At 37.2% G+C, this 26,591-nt stretch overlaps 2 protein-coding genes across 2 annotated transcripts in view; one reads left to right on the forward strand and one right to left on the reverse strand.

The window, feature by feature from the left end:
• DDX60 (DEAD (Asp-Glu-Ala-Asp) box polypeptide 60) overlaps positions 1 to 14,251 on the forward strand; it is a 46,605-nt gene extending 32,354 nt beyond the window's left edge. The window contains exons 28-37 of the mRNA XM_009330710.1: positions 1,030 to 1,134; positions 2,437 to 2,637; positions 3,704 to 3,808; positions 5,172 to 5,310; positions 5,981 to 6,102; positions 8,184 to 8,331; positions 10,707 to 10,849; positions 11,830 to 11,981; positions 13,582 to 13,644; positions 13,739 to 14,251. Of these exons, the coding sequence (XP_009328985.1) occupies positions 1,030 to 1,134; positions 2,437 to 2,637; positions 3,704 to 3,808; positions 5,172 to 5,310; positions 5,981 to 6,102; positions 8,184 to 8,331; positions 10,707 to 10,849; positions 11,830 to 11,981; positions 13,582 to 13,644; positions 13,739 to 13,841 (1,281 nt within the window). The 3' untranslated portion in view covers positions 13,842 to 14,251. The remainder of the gene's footprint in view (positions 1 to 1,029; positions 1,135 to 2,436; positions 2,638 to 3,703; positions 3,809 to 5,171; positions 5,311 to 5,980; positions 6,103 to 8,183; positions 8,332 to 10,706; positions 10,850 to 11,829; positions 11,982 to 13,581; positions 13,645 to 13,738) is intronic.
• Positions 14,252 to 16,946: 2,695 nt separating this feature from the next.
• On the reverse strand, positions 16,947 to 26,560 carry LOC103922559. The gene is made up of 8 exons (XM_009330711.1): positions 26,380 to 26,560; positions 24,841 to 24,927; positions 24,398 to 24,631; positions 22,539 to 22,561; positions 21,509 to 21,654; positions 20,852 to 20,952; positions 20,659 to 20,760; positions 16,947 to 19,571 (listed from the first exon to the last, which is right to left on the reverse strand). Exons 1-8 carry the CDS (start codon positions 26,476 to 26,478, stop codon positions 17,778 to 17,780), a joined length of 2,586 nt encoding a protein of 861 aa, XP_009328986.1. The 5' UTR covers positions 26,479 to 26,560; the 3' UTR covers positions 16,947 to 17,777.
• Positions 26,561 to 26,591: the final 31 nt, after the last annotated feature.

A 26,591-nucleotide genomic window follows, 5' to 3' on the forward strand; every position in this document is an offset into this window, starting at 1 on the left:
ACATCCACAGCCTTTCCCTCGTCCACTAAGCAGGTCACCTTGTCATAGAGGGGATCAGGTTAGTCAAGGAAGACCTGCCTTTCATAAGCCCATGCTGACTGGGCCTGATCACCTGGTTGTCCTGTACGTGCCGTGTGATGACATTCAAGATGCTCTGCTCCGTAACCTTCCCCGGCACTGAGGTCAGACCAACCGGATCAGTTCCCTGGGTCCTCCTTCTGGCCCTCCTTTTAGATAGGCATCACATTTGCTAACCTCCCATCAACTGGGACGTCCCCGGTTAGCCAGGACTGCTGATAAATGATGGAAAGTGGCTTGGTGAGCACTTCCGCCAGCTCCCTCGGTACCCTTGGGTGGATCCCATCCAGCCCCATAGACTTGTGTGTGTCTAAGTGGTGTAACAGGTCGCTAATCATTTCCCCTTGGATTATGGGGGCTTCATTCTGCTCCCTGTCTCTTGTCTTCCAGTGGAGGGGGCTGGGTACCCTGAGAACAACTGGTCTTACTATTAAAGATTGAGGCAGAGAAGGCATTAAGTACCTCAGCCTTTTCCTCATCCTTTGTCACTATGTTTCCCCCCGCATCCAATAAAGGATGGAGATTCTCCTTAGCCCTCCTTTTGTTGCTAATGTGTTTATAGAAACATTTTTATTGCCTTTTACCGCAGCAGCCAACTGAATGTGTTTTAGCTAAATGACCTCTATAGGATTATGACATTTTGTATTGTCTTCATGGAATATTTTAATTTGTGTCCAATTTCAATATTATTTCAAGTTGTGTTCCATAAAAGATGTAGTATAAACTTTCAGGATACAAAAGTTTAATATGCATATGTAATAGCTGTATGAACTACACTAAAGAGCGAAATTCATATATGTTCATAGCTCTGTTAAATTAATCAGATTAAAGTTTAGCTATATGAAAAATGATAGTAAAATTCTTGTTGGTTTAAGCTGGCTATTACAGGTGTTTTTTTTAAATTGGATATTGCCATTTCTAATAGATATACTCATGTTTGGTATTTTATAGGTAGTCACAGCTACTTCAACACTTGCTCTAGGAATCAACATGCCATGTAAATCTGTTGTCTTTGCTGAAGATTCTGTGTTTTTAGATGCCCTAAACTACAGACAGGTATGGAAATAGAGCACGTACTTCTTATTACAAGAACAGTACACATGTAGCTGTCATCACACACAAATTCAGAAAAGTGTCTTTTCTTCTACATATACTTCTGGGAATGTTCTGAGTTTTAGCTGTTCATTTTGGTGACAATAATAGTTTTAGCTAAGGTGATTTTACTAATGTTTCAGAACTGCCAGCTCAAAAATAATGTATGTAGTCAAAAGACCTATTTCAGCAATGAAAGTATTACAATTGCTCAGTGAATTAAAGGCATAGATTCAGCTTTCAGTTATGGGAGCCAGAAAGACAAAAGCTGTTTCATTCTAGCCAGGGTTTTACAAATGTGTGAAAAATATGCTGTAAGAACATACAGTGGGGATGTAACGAGGAAAAGAAAGATTGCTGACTGGATTAATAGGGACATTTGAGTTCCTTCCATCTTGGAAGTGGCACTCCACACAATGCAAGACAGCAGTGTGTAGATGAGGTTGCAAATGCAATAAAGCAGAATGTCTCCAGTCATGGCACAACTTACTGGGTGGGCTGAGAGACTCTAACCTCTTTAGTAGCCCCTGCTTCCTGCTCTTGTGCTACTTTTCAAACCCGTATTTTCATGAAGTACTGCCAGTTTGCCTCTGGTTCAGGGGGCCATATAGGCCAGATGATACACCTGATGGCATCACCTGGCAGGTAGCTCTCAGAGTCAGAGTGTGGGTGCATCTGTGCGGTAGCCAGACCTACGTGCATCTCCCTTCTGCTGCACATAAATGATATGACTCCAGCTTTACCACATCATCTGGTACAAGGGGCAAGTCCCCACAATGGACCTGACCAAGAAAAGGTGATCCAAGCAAGGGAATACACCTTTAGGCAGCTTCTCTCTACTCCTCATTCATATTCTCTGCTCTTTATTCACACTGAGACTACCTCTGCCGCAAATCTACCCAGAAATAGTTCAGAGCTAAATGTAACTTGAAAACAAAGCTGGTGTACAGGTATAAATTAAGTTAAAACTTACCTTGAAGAAATATAAATGTTAAAAAGACATGTGAGAGAACATAAGTATCCTGGCCAGTGTTTAGTTCTTCTGTCAAATTTGGAAGTTCATATTTAAAAAAGTAAATAAAACACCGCATTTGTAAACCAGCTATATTTGAGGTACAACATATTTTGCACACATTATTTTAATAATTCTGCATACATGCTTTATTAAGACTGTATAGATGGTACCAGTATATACATCTTTGGTATATTTTATTTTATAATTAATAATTTTATTATTTTAATAATATAATTATTAATTATTCTTAGATGTCAGGACGTGCTGGAAGACGGGGACAAGATATGATTGGAAATGTGTTCTTCTATGATATCCCACTGCCCAAAGTTGAAAGACTTATCAAATCCAACGTACCTCAGTTGAAAGGCCAGTTTCCTCTGACTGTTTCCTTAATATTGAGACTCATGCTGCTGGCTGCAAAGGCTGATGACAAAGCAGACGCCAGAGCAAAGGTTTAATATTTTTTTCTTAATAGCAATTTTATTAAATTATAATGTCTCCTTAACATGAGCAGAAAGTTATGCACTTCAGAAGTAAGCAATCTGCCTCCAAATGAAATCGCATACTCTGCTATACTGCTTCTAATACCTGTGCCACCTTCTCCACAGTATTGTACTGTCCATTTTAATGCATTTATTCTTTGCAATAAATATTATCATCAGAAAGAGTGCTACTGTCAGGGAGGTATTTTTACTGGCTCTTGTTCTATGCAATATTTGCATTAACTTGGAGAATCAGAGTGTCTTCCAATATTTAAAATTTCGGCTTTATTTGAGGAAAAGATGTGAACATAAATTTCCGTAGGGAAGAGGGGAGCTATGAAATGCTATCTCAGTTGAAACAATGAGAAAATTCTATGTATTACTTACTTGTTTAAATCCGCATACTAACTCTCTGGAATCAAAGAATTCTTATTCTTGCCATTTAATGCAGTGGTTTAAGTAAACAACCCATGATCATGATTACAAATTGGTCAGAGATCTCCTTTGGTAATTATTAAGGAACTCCTATCTCCAGATGATCTGTTTTTTACATCCACTTTAGCATACAGACATTCATTTTCAAGGACTCACTGAATGAATTCAGATATAAATCTACTTAAGCTAACAAAGTAAATTGGTAAACTTCTGTGTTAAATATTAAAACATTAAAATGCTATTAAAGTGTAAGGAGTAATTTTAAAACTTCCTGGTTTTAGTTTAATGATATTTAAATTATTGTCTTTTAGATCTCTATATGAATTTCACGTGATTAACTTTACAAACCTCAGCATAAATTTAGAAAATGCACACACGTCTGACAGACAGAGGATGGACTTTTTCACAAGCATTTCCGGGAGTTAGGCATTCAATTTAAATAAAAATACAACATAACCCACACCCAACATTTTTACCCTGAAAACCAATTGATGAAACAAAGCGTAAAATCTGGATATAGAATTTCTTTGCTTGTTACAATATCAACATTCCCTTGGATTTCTAATTTCTTCTTTTTTTTTTTTCCTGTTTGTTTGACCAGGCATTGTCAGTGTTGAAGCACTCACTGATGTCATTCAGAAAGGAAAGATATGCAGAAATATTAAAAATTTATTTTATGTTTTCCTTGCAATTTCTTATCAAAGAGGTAGGTTTTAACTCATTCCCTTAAATCTACATATTCTCATTTGTTTGTGTTTGTATGCTTTCATTTAAAGAACCATATATTTTATATTCCATAGTAACAGGCTATTTCTTTCTGTTAGAAAGAAATTTAAGGAAACAGATAAAATTAGAGTGCTTTAAGTTTGAGGTTAATTCTGAGCTACTTATGTTACCAAATAAATTCAATAGGGAAAATCTTATGGTATGGTCTATATGATTACAAATTGATTAGGAAAGTAAAAGTTGTGCATTTATATTTTATACGAAGATGCGTGCGTGTGAAATGATAGGGGTTTAAAACATACTGAGGATGACAAAATGCTGAGAGAAATTATATCTCTAACAAAAGTTTAGGAAGCAGGTCTTAGAGAAGACTGAACATTAGTGGTGTATCTCTCCATAGTAATAGTTTCAATTTGATGGATACCATTTTGGAAAATTTTTATGCATTACTCCATTTTGGGTTACAGCCCAGGACTACAGGCAGTAAGAGGCAGCAATAATGTGATTACATTAACAAATCATCTGTGCCCAGGTTTCCGAGTCCTTCTCCCAGTAGGAGCCCTAACCGACATTTCTGCCTCCTCTGCTGGGTGTCCCTTGTATGTGAGACCAGGAGTCTGATATTCCCATTGAAGAGAAGAATCTAGTCAGTGTACAAGAGAGATTAGTAACATTTCCGAAAAATTACAGTTAGCGTAAGAACTGGACAAAACCTGGCCCACATACCTAGTATCCTGTTTCCAATAATTTTCCAGGGAAGTGTATTTAAAAAAAAAAAGGGCAACCGTATAATGATGATTCTCTGGATACTCCCTACAGGGCATGATGCAGAGTGATCTCTGACAGGAGAGGTGTCCTGGAATTTATAGCCTTTGATGGAGTTTTATTCCATGAGCTTGTCCTGTTGTTTTTTGAAACTATATAAGCTTCTAGCACCCAATCATCTTGCAGCAACACATCTGACAGGTCACTGCTTGCTGTGCTTTTATCCCATCAACCACTTGGGTTAATAGGTTTTTTTAATCAAAGTTGCATCAAATCTTACTTTGGTGACTGTATGCACTTTTCATTTGCAACATGATCTAAATCAGTGCTAAAACTATGAAGTCAAGATCTATGCTTTGCACAGGGAGATGAAGATCTCCCATGGAAATACTCAAATAGTTTGTGACTTGTTTTGCAGTAGGGACAAATTTTTGCCTTTCAGAGGAAACCGAATGGCCTCAGTAGGTACCTATGCATTAGGTTGAAGGACTATTCTTCTGAATGCCACCATTTTATATTTTTGTCATAACCAAGTTCATCTTTCATAACTAAGATTTTTTTGCTTTTAAATTAAATAGGGCTACTTGGATCAAGAAGGTAACCCCATAGGATTTGCTGGACTTGTGACACACTTGTACTATTACGAACCTTCAAATTTTGTTTTAGTGAGCTTTCTTGTGAAAGGTTTATTCCATAAATTGTGCCAGCCAATTAAAGGTAAATAATACTCTACGCATCTTAATTGCAGTCTATGGCAGGCTCTGTAACCCCAATGGTTCTGAAATTTTCTGGGTGCCTTCTTGCTGCTGCCACCTTTTGCTTGGCTAACCTTCATCCTCATATCCTTGGCCTCTGCCTCTACACACTCTGCATCTGCTTATATTTCTGTCTGAGAAAGCCAAGGCACACATAAGGCAATGATAGTATCATGAACTTACTTAAATTTACTGTTTGTGAAACGTTCTGATGAGGTAGAAAAGAATACTATACATAGAAAAATTCATAATTCTGACTCCAGAGCAAGATTTGAATGCCATGTAGCAAATAAGATGGATGACCACTCTGAATATCAACAAATTAAAAAAAATGAAGTACTACTAATGTCTCATTACATGAGTAAAATCCATTCTGTGCATTGAGATATACTGCAGTATGTGAACATATAAGAATACAGTATTAGTTTGTACATATTAGTTGCTTAATTATCTACCAGATTTTTTTTGTATGTAATGAGTTGATCTTTATCCAACATAGTTTTGCATAACCTCTGTCATGACAATGGCGGCTGGGAAGGAAACTCCTGAATAGGAGTTTTTTATTTTAAGCAAAAAAAAAAAAAAAAGTTACACTTTCATATTTAACCCAAGTACTTTCTCTTTTGACATAGGCTCAACTGTTTTCTCAGAAGATGTCCTGGAAAAGCTAGTGCTCATTCTAGCAAACCTATTTGGGAGAAAATATCTTCCAGCCTGCTCAATGAAATGTAAACATACATTTTGCCAGTCAAAGGTAGAGAAAGCGTTGGTCTTTACTGTAACTGATGTTGTGTAACACTTCAATGAACTTGTTTCCTTTTGTCTGTTGACTAATGACTAGTGTCATTATGGATGTACAGTAGTCTGGTGGGCTAGCAGGTAGCTGCCCACCCAGACGCTCTCTTACTCCTCCATCTCAACAGGATGGGGGAGAAAATAGGATGGAAATGCTCATGGGTCGAGACAAAAACAGGGATATTGCTTATCAGTTATGATCATGGGCAAAACAGCCTCAACTTGTGGAAAATTAAATTAATTTTTTGCCAATTAAAATAATTTTGGTAGTGAGAAACAAAAAATAAAAATTTCAACATCACCTTCCCTCCCTCTGCCCCCCGCCTTCCCCAGGCTCAACTGTACTCCTTCCTTCCTGACTCCTTTACCTTCCCCCACCCCAAGTGGTGCAGGGCCGATGAGAAATGAGTTGTTGTGGTCGAGTCTTAACAGCTCACTCTGCTGCTCCTTCCTCTTCACATGGCACCCCTGCTCTAGTGTGAGTCCTCTCTGTGGGCTGCAGTCCTTCAGGATAAACCTGCTCCAGTGTGGGCTCTCCATGGGCTATACTTCTTTTGGGAAACATCCAGCTGCTCTGGTGTGGGGTCCTTCACAGGCTGCAGTGTGGATATCTGCTCCGGCATGGCTGCCTCCACTGAGAGGGCTACAGGGAAATCTCTGCTCCACTGTGGTCTCTTCTACAGGCTGCAGGGGAATCTCCATTTCATCACCTGGAGCACCTCCTCCCCCTCCTTCTCTGATCTTGGTGTTCACACTGCAGCTTCTCACTCTGCCTCTGTGACATTTTTGCCCCTTCTTAAATAAGTTTTCATAGAGGTGCTGCACCTGTGCCTGATGGGCTCAGCTCAGTCCTGCGGCGGGGCCATTGGAGCTGGCCATGTCTGTCATGGGGCAGCCCTTGGCCTCTTTTCACAGCAGCCAGCCCTGAACTGCGTGCCCCTCCCCCAACACTTTGCCACCTAGACGCAATACAAGTAGCTAGAATAATGAAGAAAGTATTTGCTGGATTAAAATAAAGAAGCCTTCATTTAACCACAGAAGCAGCAGCTGACTGTCAGGTTAAATGAAAAGTACCAGATTATTCAAGTATGTTTTAGTGATGACATGATTATATAGTTACCTGTCATGATATTGCAACACCTGGAAGTATAAATGACACCACATTTCTTTATACAATACAACTCAAGTATCTCTTCCCCAAATGGCAATTTACTTTCTTCTCCTCACTCTGCTAGAATCTTGTCTCTGCCTAAGGAGCTGTAGCTTTTTGTGACACATACCAATGACCCAGGACACCAGCATGCTCTGTGGTACATGACACTGTAGGCTTAGGGCTTTTTCCAAAAATGGGACAATATTAGTAGGATGAGCATTAACATTAGTTATGCACAAAGTTATGCACCCACCATGGGTACAGGCAGAAAGTGAAACATTTGTAATGTGCTCTTCCTGGCTGTTCTATGCAAAGCCTTAAAATTTTGGAGGACACAGCTATGGCTGGAACACCAAAGGAAACTTCTTCCAGATGAAGATGCTTATGTGGCCAGTTTCCAGCAAGCATTCCAAGAGGAAAAATGTTACTTGTTTCTGAAAAGTGGCTAGTCATGTAGGAGGGATTACAGGACTGCTGTGGATAATGGCAGAAAAGCATCAGTCTGTCATGTTGGCAGGGAACCTGTTGAACACCAAGATATGCAAAACAAGATCTGGGAAAGGCAGCCCTTCAAAAGTCCCTTTTTAGCTAGCTGAAACATCTTTAATAGAGCTGTTTGCTGAGTACTCTGTGAGTAAAAATCTAGGAATTTTGTACTTACTGTTTATCTTCCATGCCTTTTTCTGCATGAAATTCATGTTCTTCTTTAAGATCCTTTAATTCTAGTAGTCAGGCAGTCTGATAAGTTGGGTAAAATTTGGAGCTGTACTCTCCTTCTTTCTACTAATACGCTATGTGTGTACTAATACTTTATGTATGCACCAATGTAGAACTTACACTTTTGGAGAAATTACCTGAATTAAGCAATAATCTGCATGTTATTTCAGGTCTTTCTAGAAGATCTGCCAGAAGATTTTGCAGATGCTGTAAATGAGTACAACACCAAAGTAGAGGAAAATTTTGCTCATTTTCTTCTGACAACTGCCAAGCTGGCAGATACCGAACAAGAATACAGACTTCCACTGTCAAAGACAGGTAGGAAGTGAAAAATTAATGCATATTCATAATCTGTGAAATTGATTTTATTAGGAAAGTTTGGTTAATTCTTATTTTGTAAAGAAAAAAATGGTGACTTCAGACATGCTAATAAAGAGATACAGTTTCTATTTCACTTTTGTTTTACAGGCATTATAGATCATATTGTATGTGGTGGAAGTTTTGTACAGGAAAAGGATCATTTTAGTTGCTATTAGTTTATTTTGTAGAGGAAATAAAAATCAAAGGGACTTTTTTATAAAAGGAAAAAATATATTAAGTGTAATTGTTGAAAAAAAGCCTTTTTATCTAATCATGAATGCATTTGCAGATCCTCTAACGCGTGTGATACTTGAATTGCTTTCAGAGTCTGACAAAGGTTAGATTTTCAACATCTGAACAGCCCTAACATTGAAGTAACAGTTAAAAACATTGCACCATTTGTTAAATCAACTAAGTTGCTTATGCCAATAAATGATGTCCAATAACCAAAGCAATATGAAAAGGCATGACTATAAAACTACCAAGCAATAGGGATTGCCATTGGGTGAAAAATATTTAACTGCTACATAATCTCACGTTACTTCCTGGAAGAGAGATATAAAAGCAATGTGATATACCACTGTCCCATTGCCTAGCTCCTCTAAAAATAACATGCCTTCAAAAATACTATTTTTGCAGTAAGGAAGCACTTTAGTTATAGCAGATAACTGTATTTATTCATCCTTTTTTCCTACACTGGTACAGTGATTTTTTTAGTCTCTGCTGTGTACAAATGAAAAAAAAAAAAAGCCCAAATCACCTTACAAGCTACCATATCTTATCATCTACTTTGAGTTTCAAGTATGGGGATACCTGGATCATAGAAAGTTTTGTATAAAGTGGAATACAAAGGTGAGGCATGGGGGGAGATAAACAGATAAGGTGAATGCAAAACAAGATTGAATACTACGTATGGCTTGAGATGGTAAATAGCAGTTTTCCAGTTCCAGTACAGAGCACTGGACAGTGCTGCATAATGGTATAACATTAGCAACACTACAGTGAAATCCTGTTTTTTCATATTCAATTTAAGATTGCCTGTTTTAACAATGGAGGGACCCCACACCCTGGTATGTTACCTGAAAAACGTAGGAGATGAAGAGCTGTAATTCACAGAATGATGGAATTCCAAATTAGAAGACCAAAGCATGGGCTGCCTTGCATTTTCAGGATGTATATTCCTTTATATATATTAGTGTTACTAATGCTACTTTTACCCAGGATGTGAGCTGGGGAAATTGAATTTCCTATTCTACTTGAATGGTAAATTTTCTTGGTTAAATGGAAGGTGTAATATGGTTGCATTCTCCCCATTTTGCTGAAGCTGTTCAACTTTGAAAGAAACATTTTCCATTAGATTTACAGAGGAAGAAACACAAGATCAAACCATGTCCTGTAGCTCAAGAGGTGGTGGAGACTTTTGTACTTACTTCCCGTAACTTGGGGCGAGGCTGCAAAAAAAATACTATGCCAAACTGATGAGATTTTTTTATGAATGCCATAAACAGTGTAACTACAGCATACTTACCATAACACAAAGCAGAAAAGGTTGCAGTGTAAGGATTGAAAGTATCGTTGATAATTTGGAAAGAAAGAAAAAGTTTCTATTTAGAAAAGGAAAATCAAAAGTACAAATATATTTGGAATATATATTTAGAAATAACTAGACAGGTCTTCTACAGACAGTGATTGAAGTTACAGGCAGACCATAAGCCAACTGAAATGCCATGCTGTTGTAAGAACAGAAATTCATACTGGGTTGCATAAAGCAGAGTGCTTGTATGTGACAACCTTCACATACTTAAGCCCTAACAGGGCCTCAGTTAGAATATTCATTCTTCAGAGCTCCATGCTTCAAGAAAAATGTTGGCTAGGAGTCCAGAGGATAGCAATAAAAATTATTAGATGTCTAGCTATTGATACCTGTGAATACAGGTTGAAAAAACCTTTTTCTTCAACATAGGACAGAATAAAAGATAGAGGTAAAATAAGTCTTCTAATAGTAACATTCTCTTTGTTTTTGGCACAGCTGCATGCTGTTAGCAATTTTGGCTACAGGTGAGTCAAGGAGAAAGGCTTAAGTTGCAAGGGGGGGATTGAGACGTAATTATTCTCACCACTAGAAAGCTCTTTCTTATATACTATAATCAATTGTGTAGAGGTTCTTATGAACAAAAGAAACAAAGATCTATCAAGAAGGATTTAAGTTTAGAAGATTAACTCTACTTCCTATCATTATCTACTGAACTGGAATTTCCTTGCTTTTAAAACAGATTGCTGAAAGGGAGCTTGTGTCTGCATAGCTTACCTTGTATTTGCAAATTCTTGTCTAGATTTTACGTCTAAGAATTGGCATGGCTCTGAACTAGCATCTTCTTTGATGGACAACACCAAAAGTGTATCTGCCATCTCACCTTTTGCATGTTTATCTGGAGTGGTTGATAACGATCTATTTCATGGGGAGATCATAAATAAAGTAAGTTATTGTTTCATGGGGGGCAGAATTTTATTACAGGTCAATAAAAAGAATTTTTTGTTACAATCTTCTTGCCTCTGTGTAATATGATGGCACTATGCTCAAGTGTCACTCTTTAGGAGAAACAATTTGAAAGGTCTCAAAAAAAAAAAAATCAGCACTGAGTAGCACCACATTATCACAGTGCAAGAAACAGAATAGATGGATGTAGGAAAAAAAATCTGTAAACAGTTTGCTTTCTTGCAAGGCCTCTGTTCCTTTCAACTCTGAGACAAGTAAATTACTCTAAAATTTCAGATTCAAACCATATCCCCAGTTTGTTCTCTCCACATCAGGAGTTTGGTTTTCTTTTTTTAAATCAATGACACAGTAGTCTCAAGGATCCTAGCAAAAGGATGTATTATTGCATTGATCATTTGCTTCTCAACTAGGATTTCAGCAGTTACGTTAGATAGCGTATGAATTAGCTTAATTGTAATATACATCAACATGTTTACTGTCAGCTTGCATTTTCCTGCTGTCTTCTACATGGGCTTTGTAGCATTAGGGAATTATCATGACTCATAATTCTGTAATAGAAAAAATTAAATTCGTACAACCGGGGATTTGAAATTCACCTTCATTCTTAAAATGTTCCATGCTTAAGGTTGATTAATACATTCAAAGCATCAGTGAGAGTCTGAATACACGATCTATGCATATGGAAAAATCCTCATCTAAAACTCAAGAGAAATCCAGTGACCTAGTCAAACTTGAAATTACTCAGAACATCCTAGAGCTGCTCTGGCAGCGTAAGTCACTTTATTAACAAACTCCCTCCTCTGTCTACAGCCTACATGTATTTGTGCAGATTCCTGGAGCGGTCCAGGATTAGAAGTGTGGAACTTTCCAGCTGTGGGTCTAAAGGCGTAGGTTTGATAAAATAGGCACATAAACAAAACCACAGTAGCTATTCAACAGATATGTCTCTTTTTTTTCAGGCTGTCTTACGTTCCCTTGGAATTAATGCCACAAACTGCCCCCGGCTTTATTTGAACAAGTATGATAATCAAGGGAGGAGGAGGCCACTCAATGCATATGCACTGGACTTTTATAAGCATGGCTCCTTGATTGCATTGACAACTGATAACTGGTATGTACTACTATTTGTAATACAGTTAAACAGCATCATTGTTTACAATATGGTACATAAGTACATCTTTTTGTTTTTAAAGCTTTCTCCCTCCAGAACTTAGGGATGGAATAGCTGTTAAATATGATTAGATTAGTTGAATGTTTTAATGAGAATAAAACATATACTACATTTAAGTCCAATGGCAATAGCTGTGAAGTATTAGCCAGGTATTCAAAACAGTACCATAAATGCAAAGTCTTGACTTCAGTGACACAGATTATTTTGACAGGCTCTCCAGAAGTTTATTTTATTTAATCAAGGTTTTTTCACAATGAAAAAGATCAGGACAGTCCCTGAAATGATGAATCCCAGTGCAAGTAGTCTAGAAGATGATAACATAGTAGCAGAGTGATGTCAAAACCTTGGTCAAATAATGAAGGCAGAAATAGAATAAAGGAGGGATTCATGGTCACTGTCAAAAGATAGAGGCATCCAAAACACAAACTCTTCTCTGGTTCAGGAATACTGTCGTCATAGAAACCTGACTTTCACAGTAGCAAAGCAAAATTTGCCAGTAATTCAGTATTTGTAACAGTATTGCTTCAATACTTCCTCTTTTCCTAATCTTTCCTAAGCATTTAGCAACTTGTCCTGATAATTCATACTATCATCTCTCTTCAAAGGCAGAAAAACCACCACCCACCAAAAAATCTGTGCCCAAGCTCGTTGACTGCTGCCATATCTCATCATATTTTCATGTTTAAGCCTGTGGTACATGCAGTCTTCCTCTCTTCTTTTCTCCTGGATTACTTATGCTCTAGATTTTCCAAAACTGGAGTTTTAATCTTTTCTTTTACACTCTCTTGCCTGTATCTTTTTAACACTGATCATGAATTCCTCCTTTATTCTGTTTGTCTTTATTATTTGACCAAACTTTTGACATCTCTCTGCTACTGTGTTGCCATCTTCTGGACCACTGCATTGGGCTTCCTCATTTCAGGGACTTTCCTGATCATTTTCATTGTGAAAAAACCTTGATGTCCCTGCCCATGGCAGGGGGGTTGGACTAGATGATCTTTAAAGGTCCCTTCCAGCTCAAACCATTCTAGAATTCTATTATTTTCAACACAATAGTGATGGCAATTTTTTTTTTTTCAAATGTGGTATTCTTAATTACTAGGAACTGAGTTTATTAAGTTGCTTTTCAATAATCAGTGGTACTTTTTGCAAAATATAGGGTCTTCATCATCTGTAGAAAGCTTACACCATCTCCTGCTCAATTTAGCCAGCAGATTCGTCTGAAGCATAGCATTCCAGTTTAGCTTGTGACAGGTTAGTTATTCAGTTGAAACAATGTTCCCAAGATAATATTAATAAATTATCTTTCCAGATATTCCTCATGAGTCTTTTAGATGTTTAATTATAGAAATGTGTGTCTACAGCATTATTTTAAGCTTACAGTTATTCTACAGTAATCCTAATAAACTAGTATGTCTGTGTTTGAGGCCATAGCATATGCTCTCTGCATCCTTACCCAACCTATGTGGCAGGGTTTATTAAAGGTGAAACAGTATGTTATAGTGCATATCCATTTGAATTTTTTTCTTTGTTTCTTTAGGTTAAATGAAGGAGATGCTTACTATGCACTCAAGGATTTTTCACTCCTCATTAAGTCTATTGGGTATGATAAACTTGTGCTTTTTAATATACAATATATTTTCATCTTCAGAGCAACTTAAAATGAAATAATGCTTTTTTTTTTTAAAAAAAAACAGAACATCACTGAGTGAACTGTGTGATGATCCAAATGATAATGTTCTACTGGCATTTCAACAACTGGGTGAAATCTATGAAGAGAAACTGAAGTGTGTTACCTGAAGAAAAAAGGGGAAAAAAAAAGCAGCAGTGCATCATACTTTTACCACACAGATCAGCTGCCTTTTAAGTTAGGAAGTGATTAGGTCTGAGTTATCAAATGTTTCATAATAAAGCTTTAGTAATATCCAATATTGGTAATACAAAGTTTACTGTAGAAAATTAACCCTTACACATTGACATTTTAGCAGCTCCAATGTCAACTAAATAATTGTTTCTAATAGATTAGAAAACTAGGTAATTGCACATATCTTTCAATTGCACTTTTTTTTTAGGCAGTGATATATACGTTAAGACAGCTCTCAGAAATATGCTGAACAAATGTCACAGTTCAGACAGCTGGTGAGATTAGCCCTTCAATAGGACAGCATTGGAAACTTTCATCCCACTTGTGAAGGATGTTCAGCAATTACTTTGGCAATTACAATAAAATAAATTGTTCTAATTATTTTCCAAGGTTTCTATTAAGTTATGAAGTTCATGAACAATTATAAAAGTTTTTAAACCGGTCTGCAGTTTTAGTCTACAAAGTTTTAAGTATAAGAGGGTTTTGTATCTGTACAATTAATTTTGGTTAATAAAATATTCCAACCATATGTAGAGTTGCTTCATTTTTCACCTGTTGTATCCTTAAGAGTCAGAAAGATCCAGGACACCTCTAGCATACTGTCAAAGAGTCCCTTGCAATACAAATTGAGTTTAGTAGAATATGTTTCGTAACTATTTTCTTGTTTTTTTGCTGGGAAGAGCCAAGTTTTCAGCAGTATTTTCATACTATTCCTGAAAATTCTTCAGTTTAACACTACATTTTAGTCTACTTGCAGTCTGAAAAAAATATATGCACACATACTAATGTTTAGATAACCTAGGAAAATTAGGCTTTGACAACAGTCCTCACTGCCACACACAATTTTACTATCTTGGTCATCATTATAATGTAAGTTAGTCTCTATTGGTAATAAGCAAAACATGCATTAAGGACCATTCAGAATCCCATTTCTTCAAATTAGCTCCGAAATCTCTTTAGGCATTATTAAACTACATGCAACATGTTTCCAGGAGATACTGGAGGGAAAACCTGTACGTAGTCAGGTAGTGCTGCTGAGCTACCATCAACTGACTTAAACTCTTTTTTCCTTCCAGTTTTTTAATGTGTGAAACAAAATTATGACAGAAATGGAATATAGAGATAGAAAAGACTGCTTTAACTTTGCTTGGAAAATAAAATTTACTCAAATTATTCTTTACTGTCTGGCAAGTCATGCCATATGTAGATAAATCTTGCACAACTGTTCCTCAACTAGGGTAGAAGTGACCTTATTTAGACCTTTCCACATTCATGCTTCCTCGATAGAAATGGAGTAATCTTTTCAGCTAAGACACAATTAATTGGCCAAGGAATAAAGTCAGAAATTGGTCCTATTGTGTTCTCAGTTATTTGACCAGTAAGCATGAAATCCTGGCTCAAAACCAAAACTTATTAGGTCTATCACAGGCTACTAATTTTATATGCTGAAGACTGTAATGTCTCTTAAAGCATTAGTAACAGCAGTCAACATTTCACTTTTAGTAATGCATATAAAAAGCACCTCACTCCTATTATGGCTTTTAGTAACGAGTCAATAATGAAAGATGACCAAGTGATTAAGTCAAAATGACCAAGGAATCAACTTGTGAAAATATGAGAAAATCGATAATTCTACTGATTTAATATCTGGGTGGACTGTAATTTTACTGTGACCTATTATAAATAAAATATCCTGCTTACCATTTATCTCCGCTGTAAAACCTTAATGCTGAGCTATAATGCACTTAGACAACAACTTGCCGTGCTTGAAAAGCAGTCCTAGGACTGTATTGAACCCCCACACCACCAATTTCTGCTTTCAAAAACAGTGTATCAATAGTCTGTTTATTTGCTTTATGATTCTATAATGGTGTCTTTTCACTAAAAGACAAAGTATCTGCTTTAAAGCTTAACTTTATCAAACTCTCATGAAACACTGTAATAGAAATGAACAGAAGATACGTTGAAAATAAGCAATTTAAAGAAACTCAATAGGGTTTCTGAATAACCCTAACTCATTAGGAATTTATTTTTTGTCACTGTAGCAGAAAAACATTTTCTACAACCTTCTGGCAACAAGTTTTATAGGTGCCTTATCTGTGTCTCTAAAATTGTTCCATTGCTCTCACTTTCATTATAGTGAGATCAACCTCCACCCATGACACACTCTGCTGTTATCGCTCAGCCTTTGTCTTCCAGTAATTTAACTTAATACATTTTTAACACTTCTCTCCTACACCTGCAGAAGAACATGACAAGAACGTCTAGAGATAAAAGCAGAACAATTCTTAGGAGAAAACTGAAATACAATAAGACTTGAGATGAACATAAAGAACTATAAAACTAACCATAAAGAGAATTTTCACCACCTTCCTTACTATAATGCAGATGCAAAGGGAAGATCAGTAAGTTTTATAAATTCTAGAAACTATTTTTCAGCATATTTAATAGAGGAATGCACTGCCGCAGAAAAACTGAGGCCAAGAATTTAATGCAAATCAAATTAAAATTAGGTCAACATTTGCTAAACCAAGAATAGTCTTTCTAAGTATTCTGTCACAGTAAGTATATTGGTAAGCCTTGCAGAGTTTTAAACTTAGTAATATTTCTCTTATGAAGTTATAAAGATCATTTGGAAATTTTTTATTTTTTATTAAAGAAAATATGACTGTCTAGTTGCCAGTGAAAAAGTCTGAGGGGATAGTAAACATTCTGCATTCTGATCTAATACTTGCCCATTGATATATCTACCTAATGCAGGACTAATTTATTTGAAATCTTGCACCAGCTCTTGCTGAAGAGTGAACGTTAAATGAAACGGTGCTTTAATGTGAAGTCGTACTACCTGTCTGCGTATTCTAATAGCTAAAGCACAATTATCTCTTGGATGCAACAAAAAGGTTGATAAGTTAGAACAGATGGCATTTTTATCCTCACTTTGTATATTCCACAGACTAAAAATTCAGTGAGTTCTGAATCATGAATACTTACAGTATCAAGATCATGAATACTTACAGTGAGAAGTGCTGTTTTCCTTTTCTAAAACGAGATTTTGTGTTTTAAAAGCTAGATTCTCCTAATGTTTTCATCAAAACAGTAAGTCAGTATCTGTCCACCGATTCCCAAACTGTTGCCAATAGGAACTGAAAATCAGTTGTGACAGTTACTTTTCATAAAGGCAGCATTTCAGAAGTGTAGCTGACACCCTTCTGCAACGTATAACAAGAACATTGATGTGGTGTTTCAATTTCAAAAGCATAAGAGAAATTATTGAAGTTACACTAGAAGTTGCACCTTCAATATACATTAAATACATCATAGAAAAAGAAAACAGCCAAAGGGAGATACGCAAAACAGTTTTTGGTAATGCCCTTCAACATCCTTTGTTTTCCCCATGGCTCTCCTCCCTCCCTGCCTAGGAGGTGAATGCTATTGTCTGTACTCTTACCGATTGAACCCTACCGCAAGTGCTGCTGTACCGGAACAGCGATCTACTGCTTCCTGTGGCTGAGGCTTCACTGACCCTGCTTTCTGGGACACCTCAGTCCCCCACCACCCACACATACCCCAGTGGCAGTTCTCAGAAGGTCTGCATTCTCAAAGATACAGCATATGTGGTCATACCTGAGCCTTTAACAGGACATGACATTTTTGGTTGTTTCTTCAGTTTGGGTTTGTACTATAAAAATCACTTTAGTACGTTGTACTTGCTGATAAGCACTTACGTTTCAACACAGAGATACCTCAATTGGCAAGAATCAGGGAGAATAACAGCTGTAAAATCACAGGTATCCCCACTTTTTAATGTGTTAAGTAGCATTTATTTAATTCCAGCTTATTTAAGCATAGTTATCTTCCATTTCACTCTCTCTTCATGTCTCTGACTTTCTGCTAGTAGATATTTTGTCTTCAGCAACAGAAAAATATTCTGATGCACTGCTGGTGTCAGTAGAGACGGATGTCTGACTTAGCTCTTCAGTGTCAGAATCGCTGTCACTTGGCATTCCTCCTGCCTCATTTACTGTAAGCACAGAACCTCCTGAGGATGGATCATTGCATATGCCAGGAACAGAACAAGCTGCATTCTGAAACTGCACAGACTCAGGTTCATCTTCCCTTCTAGGACAGGAACAGTTGTTTTCAGCAACAGTTTCACTTTGTTCATCTTTTACCTTCCTTTCTTGTTTTGTTGCTGTAATAACAAGTTGAGTGGAAGATGCGTTCTCATATTTAACAGGAAGGACAACTGAACATAAAGGCTGACTACAAGAAGAATTACTATCAGCAAGCATTTCTGCACTTTCAGTTTTCTTAGAGGAGTTCACAGGAAAGAATGAACCTTCACATTTTGGATGACTATGTCCAGAAGCAGGCGCTGCACACTCTGAAGATACAGGCTTCCCCCGGTTTAGAGGTGTTTTGTCAGGAGATTTCATCTTCTCTTTTTCCATTTTTTCAGTACCATTTCCAGACAAAAACACAGAGGAAGTCAGCAGATCAGAGGGATTTCTGACAATACTTCCAAATGAGAATACTGGTGAAGGCAACTGAAAACAGTTATTTTTGAAGGAAAACACACAATTACTGGGGAGAAAGGGGGACTCGGAGGCATCATGCACCCCAGCTGCAGCGTTGGTTTCTGAAGTACTGCAAGCTACAGTTGTGATGGATTCTGAAGCATTAGCTTTTTGTTCCCATAAGACAGATGGTTTCTGTGTACCATATTCTGCAGTTTCCTTTGCAGAAAGTGTTTTTTCTCTCACGTGAGATGATGTATTTTTGTCAGATGGCTTCTCAGATTGGCTAAAAAATGAGGATAATGGTAAAACCGTAAATGAATTGCTGACTCTCGATCCTGCAAAACAATCTCTTTCTGAATTGCCAAAGGGAAACAAAATACCTGGCTTCTCACTTTCTGCTGAGTCTAAATTAGGAGTGGTTGAAGCATCAGAAGCTGTGGTTTTGGTTACAGGACACTGTTTTCTAAATTTGCTTTCATCCTGGTTATCAGTTTTATCCGCACGATCACATTTTCCTAGATAAAACTGAGGGAAAACATATTTCTTGTCTTTCTTTTTAAAGGAAAACGTACCTGTATCTTTAATAAATCTGGGTAATGAGTTGTTAGATGCACTGAAAGCAAAAGGTGAAGCAGAAGGTGTCTCTGCAGAAACATCTAGAAATTCTGAATTTGAAACAGTAACAGCTGCTGATGCTGCTGGTTTTAAGCCGGATGAAGTGCAAGAATTTGTGTCCATTTCATTGGAAACAATAACTGCCGATGCCTGCATTGGCAATTTTTCTTTAATTACTAAGTCGTTAGAGTTTTCTGATAAGGCTGGAGCGGTTACTTCCTGGGAACTTCTCTCATGAAATAATTTTAAGTCACCATTTGTTTCAGAAAAGTTCATATTTGTGGATGGGATGCTGTGATTACTGGTTCCAGAAAAGCTTCTCTCAAAGCCATCTGTTCTTTGCAGGGTTCCCATTTTTACTTTATCTGTGTTATTTGCTTTGGTAGGTGAAGATACAAAAGGTGTTCCTGAGGACCTATCCTTCAAAGCCTCAGCAGTTACAAATTTGTACTTTTTATTTGCAGGTAAAGTTTGTGTCTTGAACTCATTGGTGAGCTTCCGACGTTCCATATAGTATTTGTAACGTAACTCCTACAATTGCAGCAAAGAATCACATTAAGTAAAACAGCATTTGTGGATTCAAAGGTTATAAAACCAACACACAATCCTAAGACCAAAGAAGAGTTTTTGTATATTCTATAGCATTTATGATGTATTTTTCCATTGCTGCTAGAAGGCAACAGAACACAAGTCGTTATGGAAAAAAGTTCTTTAAAAACAATTGAACAAGATACACATGGAACCCTCATGACAAAGTAGGTTTTGAAATAGGAGACTATAGAAAACTGTATTTAAAGTCACTGCCAAAACCAGAAATAGCTAAAAACACTAGCTTAGACATTAAGTGACAAATTCTCAAATTATCATGAAAAATAACCATCTGAAACCAATTTAGGTGGATTTTTTTTACTAGATACAATAACTATATAAATTGTATTCTTAATGGAAATAGAAAACAGATGTTCTCCAAAATAATACAGCAAAAGCAAAATAATTCTGTATTTAAAGGACCTAAGCAACTTTTTCATTTAATCATCTGCCATTGGTATTCTCAGAACATACGTTACGTGATTCACTGCCAGCCATGCTTCACTAACTGTAACTAGAATCATTCTGTACAGAACAATACTCACTCGGCCACCCACATGGAACTGCTAGTAAATGAAAAAAATCTAGTTGTATAACTAGATCATTGGAAACAAAACAAAAAAGAGCTTGGATTCCGTTTCATGGCAAATTATCAGGAATTTAGGTAGTCTTAGAAGAGTGAATTCTATTATCTTCAGAAAACAGAACACAGGCAGATGACTTCCTCTTCAATTAGGCAATAGAGAAGCTTATTTGGATTAGAAAGCTACAGATGTGACTCAAAAAGCCACACTAAAATCTAAAAATATGTATTTGAAGTCAGTAGTAAGATTAAGTTCCAGCTTTCTGAAGAAAAAAGAAAAAGAAGAGTAAAATCCTGACAGCTTTAATAACCTAGTCAGATTTACATTCTAGGATTGGAAGGGTACCTTTCTACTACGAAAACTGAAAGAGATTATGAAAGCTTATTTAGAAAGTTGTCATAACAAATAGTAACTTAGCCATACTTACAACAGATGTTCAATCATACCTCATGACTCATGTTTTGAAACGCTGACATTTCCGATATTGACATTAAGCGAGTAGAGATCCTGCTACCGTCTGCTAGTGCTTCCTCCTGTCCTGCTACAGGCTGAAAAATGTTTTGCAGCAGACATTATAGTTCATTTTCGTAAGACAAAATACAATAGTACAGTGTTGTAGCCCCATAGACAATAACTTACAAGAAATGTGTTGGGTATATTCTTCTGGTCCTGCCATTGCTTTATATTATTTTTAAATAGAGTATTTTGTGTTGAGTTCTCACTTCCTCCAGAAGGTAGATCTATTAGGAAGAATACAAGAATACTGGCGGAGAGCATATTAAGTATGGAAAATATTGAAAGGTTCCTGTGCATCTAAACATGATTCCAATTAAGAACAAAAGTATATTGCCCTAAGTAAGACCCTAGTACTTGTCGAAACTTCTGTGATATAAAACAAGAGGCCTGCGTAAGAAGTTTTCTAAATGCCTGGAGATGCCTGCCCCGATATGAAACCTAACATGTTCTCCTATGAGGTAAAAGCATTTAATCAGAGCGTAGTTAATGCTCATATTGCACTACAACAAATGCCCATCTAGTTCAGCAACACACTGCTGACAGTGGTGATACTGGTTGTATAGGAAACTTATGATGCTTTCCCCAGCTTCCAAAAATACAGCCTAGGGACTTTCTAGAGAAAGCACATTCATAAAATGCATTTAAAAGCCCTTGATGAATTTATCATCCATTAATTTGATCAGATGCTTTCAGATTTTTTATTAGCAATTAGTTCCACAAGTTGCAGGTTCCTAGAGTGACTTCCTGAATCTTGTCCTATATTAAGTCCTTCTTCCCTACCTTTAACAACGCCTACATTAACTGGCATTAACTTCAAAGCCAAGATTTCATTAACCACAGGTTTGATATCCATCTTCTTTTGAGTATACTCTGGTGGTTTTTCATAGCTGGATGCTATATTCATCAGGTCAAGCTGAGTTTTCATTCTGGAAGAGGAAAAAAAAATACCAAACTTAAATGCTTTTCTTAAGGCTCACATGCCAACAACTAAATTACACCTGCCTAATAAAAAAAAAAATTTAAAAAGAAATCACTAAGAGGGAGAAGAAATCAGCAAAGGTAAGTCTTCAATAAAGTGTCAAGTTTCCTAGATTTTTTTTCTTAAAACTTACTACTTGACAATTCACTTGAATTAGGTTTCATACACAATGAAAATTGCAAGAAGTAGTGGCTGTAGTTCAGCAAAAAGATTAGAAACCCCCCACTTTTCTTAGTGTACCATACCTGAATCTAAATTATACTCTTTCTTCAGAGGGCATTGCTAACGTTAGTCTGAACCACAACATATTTTAAAGAACTCCATTTCCAATATTCTTTCTTAAGCTCTGCTTAAAAAGTGATAAGAAATGTAATTAAGAATCTTTAGAAAGAAATATACAGTGTATGTGCACTGCAAACACAAAAATGAAGACACTGCAGAATCTCCATACACGCTCTTAAGACTTAAAAGATTTCCGTAAAAGCTACAGGCATGCTTCAGTGTTCCCGAGTTTAAATAAGATATGTAAAAATATCCAATCACCACGTATTAATGAATTCCTATGCTCAGTTTTTGTCAGGGAGCCAATTCAAAAGATTGATTTTCTCTAATCCCAGATAGTACATCACTAAAATTCTTGACACATTTCCTAAAATTTGGAATACAGAGCACCCACAAATCTGAAAGCATTATAATGTCTTAATTACTAAATACTATTTTCATTTTAAGTTGCTACATCTGACCATAATCCAAAGTAACTGTTTTCTTAGCTTTTAACCTTAAAATTACACTAGAAAACTAACAAAGCATGAAAAAAAAAAATATATATACCTTGTATTCAAGCCACAGGCCACCTATAAATAAAACAAGAATTTTTAAGATATGAATGAGTTTTCCTCCAACTCTCAAAAGGAGATTATTGCTTTATCAAAATACTTCAGAGACTGAACTCCCTGTCTCAATTTCACAGAACTATAGGAAATAAACCTGTTAACATTCAAAACAAAAAAGAAACGAAAAAAGACCATCCAACTGCAAAAAAAAAAGTATGTCTGGGACAATGATTTATCTTGTAATATTTTGTGTTAAAGACAAAAATAACTCCTTCAGAGCCAAATGAAGGCATTCAAATAATGAATCATGACCCATATGGTTATCTAATCCATTTCAGATGTTCAGATATTTGTAAACATTCAAATGAAAGACTATTTTGTATTTCTTGGTGAGGGAAGCCTCTGCTACCTGCTCTCAAGATGCTATTACACTGAGATTAAAAAAAAGCTGTCTTTCAGTTTTAAATCAGCCAGATAATGGCAGTATGACGTGCGCTGCGCTGTAGTCAAGTGACACTTCCCAAAGAATGGGTAATGAAAAGTAAAACACTGACTGCATTATAGACTCACTGCTTCCCTATAAAAACCTGGTGATCTCACTGTACTGAATCTTAAAACAACAAGAAAAACCCCACCCCACTGAATGAGTTGTGTACTGTTATGGGGGGCAGGTGGGAAGGTGCTAAGTTTAAAGCATACTAATCACTGGAGTCAGAATATTTCTTCCAAAAGCACGAGTCACTTTTACTTTGGGTAATAGCGAAATTTTCCTTAACAACTTGTTACCAGAAACTTAGTCAAACTAAGTACTTTCTTAGCTTCTCATTTATCTGAAGGCAGCAAAAAGACCTATTGCAGAAAACAGCAATATGCTGTGGTTTCTTAGGAAAGCATAAGCCTTGAAGTTAAAGAAAACACAAAAGTCAGTAGTTATTTAAGTACTTTGCCCCCTATCTACTATCTGCCTAAGTTCCATACAACTGCAGCCACAGTGTTTGACATAAACGAGATGAAAAGGTCTACGCTATCTTAGGTAACAGTGAAGATTAAGCTTGTGTCTTGGGTTCCTCTAGCGTTTATCTCTAAATCAGAAACAGTGGTTTTCTCTGCAGTTCCCTTAGACACTACAAAGACGACTTTCAGGGTGTTGTATACAGAAGTGTATATACTACGTAATACACTGTATATCAGAAGTACCTAAGCTAGCTTTGAGTAGGCTGATTTATCTCCATTGCACATCTCGGCGCAAAGTTTACAGCAGGTTTTAAAATCAGTATAATCACCTTAGCTCACGTAGCCCAACACAGCACTCCACTGCGCAGCACAGACAAGTTATCGGTTCTGGCTCCAATCTTTCCCCAAAAAGCATTTTTAATATCTTACAAGTTTAAAAATGCAATGAAAGTGCTTAATACACGAAGCATTTGAAAATAAATATGAAGAAGCAAATAGATGTGAGACATTTCCGAAGGCAATACAAGTAAATAACTCCCTACCCAGCACCAAGGCAGCTTACTTTCACAGCTGGTGGCATAATGTAGCAAGTGTTACAGCAACAGCTATACAGTCAATATTAATTTCATTAGTTTTCAGCGAAGAAAATAAGTGTCTACTGAATTCACCAAATATCACTGATAAGCTGCAAAGAAAGCTTTTCAAACTTTTCTAAAATGAAAAGCGCTGTTACAAAAAAAAGTATGAAGTGTTAAATAATTTTAGGCTGTATTTTTCATTTGTTGAATTTGTTTTTCCTGATCCAGTCATTATCATAATCATAATCTACAATATAGCAGGCTCTATATGACACTTGAGGTTCATTATACAACTGATATCAAATAATTACAAGAAGGCCATCACCTCCAGGAAACGCTGAGGATCACACTCATGGACAAGCTTTTCACAATCCTTCAAAAAATTCTCAATGGTCTTCTTGTGAGTTTCCTTCATTTTCTTCCAAATCTGAAATTCTTTCGCCTTTTTACTTCTTTGATTTTCAACATCTTCTAGCAATTGCCGTTTCTTCATTTCCAGGGTTTTGAAAATTTCTCCAAACTCCAGTGCAATTATCTCTGCATCGTTGTTCAGCATCATCTAGAAGTATGAGATCATAAAAACAGATGAAAACGCAGTAGCAACGTCTACATGGAGTCACTTCCCTAAGTAAGCTCAGAGCACATCTATGCCACAAGAAGCACCAGTATGCTCCATGTTGTGATTAACCTATCATGAGAAAAGAAACAAAGACATATATCTATATATATACATATATATATAAAAAATATCCAGCATCTGTAACTCACATCCGTATCATTCGGTTGACTTGAGATTTCATTCATCAGCTTCTCATTTATTATTCTCATTTTTTTCAGACTGCTGAAGAAGGTTAACTGCAAGACAATCGAAATACTTACTACGACTTTGTCCACTCCATAATATAAATACATTTCAGCGGTTATCTAGAATCACATCATGGGATGTTCTGTACAACATATTAAACAAAGGTTGTGATTCAAAACATCACTTAATAACATTTAATGCTTTCCTGGATCAGTACACAAACTTTCTTTTTCTATTTCTCTCTCTCGAAGCAGTGTTTTTAGGCTCACCTACAATGCATATTGCTAGAATGGCTACAGTGTTACTTTATAGTTAAAACATTGTTTCCCTCGGCCTTTTTTTTTTTAACCTCTCCCCACACACACATCTATCACAATGTTTTAATGCTGTTATTCCAGTTTGACAAGTAACTGTGTAATATTCACTTTTTTTTTAATGCCTCACACCAGTAAAATAGAAAGCCGTCCACAACTAAGTTATTTCTGTTTGGTTTTAAAGTAAGATTATCACTGTTTTTTCTGCCTTTACCTCAGTACATCATCACTAAGTTTTACATAGAAAGCCTAGTGCAAAGACTGTTTTCCCCTGGTTTCCCCAAGTGACATGCAATTGGTGATGGGCAAGGCAGGAGGCATCAGTGCAAAAGCAACTTTTGGCTTAAAGAATAGTCAGTGCTGTACTTAAAGTTTTATACCTATACTCTTCATCACTGCCCTGCAGTTGTTTCAATTACTGCACCGTAGTCAAGTGACATGCAGATGACATGCCATCCTGCATCCAATTTGCAGAGGGCATGAAAAGCTCGTTCTACCCAAACGGTCGCTATTTTGGCAAAAATCACAACTACTGTCACTACAACCAGCCAACCAACCATTAGGCCAGGCAGTTGCTTTCTTCACGCAAACAGGAGTGCATTTTAGTTTTACATTTATTAAATTCTTACTTACCTAAACCATCTATTTCTAAATATGTAATTATCATGACCCAAATTACCTATGCCAGCTCAGAGAGCCTATAAAAAAAACCCCCCACCCACCGATATTTTGTTTGTTAGTAGGACTAGCATCTTCCTGAACTTGGAAAAACTGGATCCAGACATGCAATAAACTCTTAGCATCGGTGTGTTTTTTCAGCAAAGACTGCAAGTCTCTCTACTAAAAAAAAACGAAACCCACAACCAAACCCCAAACAAAAAACCCCCCCAACTCTTCAGGTGCTTTAGTGAGCTTGGTTCAGATCTGTCGATACTGTAATATCGCCTGGTCCCCCATATGTGGCGGACGAAGTCTGACGGCAGCAGGGGAAGGCACGCCCCGCAGTCCACAAGCAAATCCTGACTCCTGGTTGAAAGCAGCATACTCCCTCGCTGCCTCTCGCCTGCCCACCACGCTGTTTTACCCCGAGTTTCTGAGTAAAAGCAACACGGGCCCGGTGGGATCCCCCGTGGGACAGCCCGACCTCCCAGCCGGACCCCCGGGGCGGAGGGGAAGCGCCGCGCTTACTTTTTCCTCCTGGTACACGGTGTCTATGAGGTTGACGGAGTGGAAGATGCCTTGGTGCTCCTCGGAGACGCACTGCCCGCACCCCGCCTGGCGGCACATCCGGCAGTAGAGCTGCACCAGCCGGCTCGGATGCTTCTGGCAGGTTCCCCCGAGGGCCAGCGGGGAGAGGACGCCAGGCCCCTGTCCCTGCTCTGCTTCCCCCGCCTTGGCGG

Source organism: Pygoscelis adeliae, unplaced genomic scaffold (genome assembly GCF_000699105.1).
Source record: "Pygoscelis adeliae isolate BGI_AS28 unplaced genomic scaffold, ASM69910v1 Scaffold167, whole genome shotgun sequence".
Classification (NCBI taxonomy): domain Eukaryota; kingdom Metazoa; phylum Chordata; class Aves; order Sphenisciformes; family Spheniscidae; genus Pygoscelis; species Pygoscelis adeliae.

Excerpts from the sequence above, each read along its gene's own strand:
- LOC103922559 (XM_009330711.1), bottom strand. The coding sequence starts at position 26,478 with ATGTGCCGCCAGGCGGGGTGCGGGCAGTGCGTCTCCGAGGAGCACCAA. Across the intron at positions 24,632-24,840 it reads GTCAACCGAATGATACGGAT|ATGATGCTGAACAACGATGC; the intron begins GTGAGTTACAGA and ends TCATACTTCTAG. Across the intron at positions 19,572-20,658 it reads TTCAAAACATGAGTCATGAG|GAGTTACGTTACAAATACTA; the intron begins GTATGATTGAAC and ends CTGCAATTGTAG.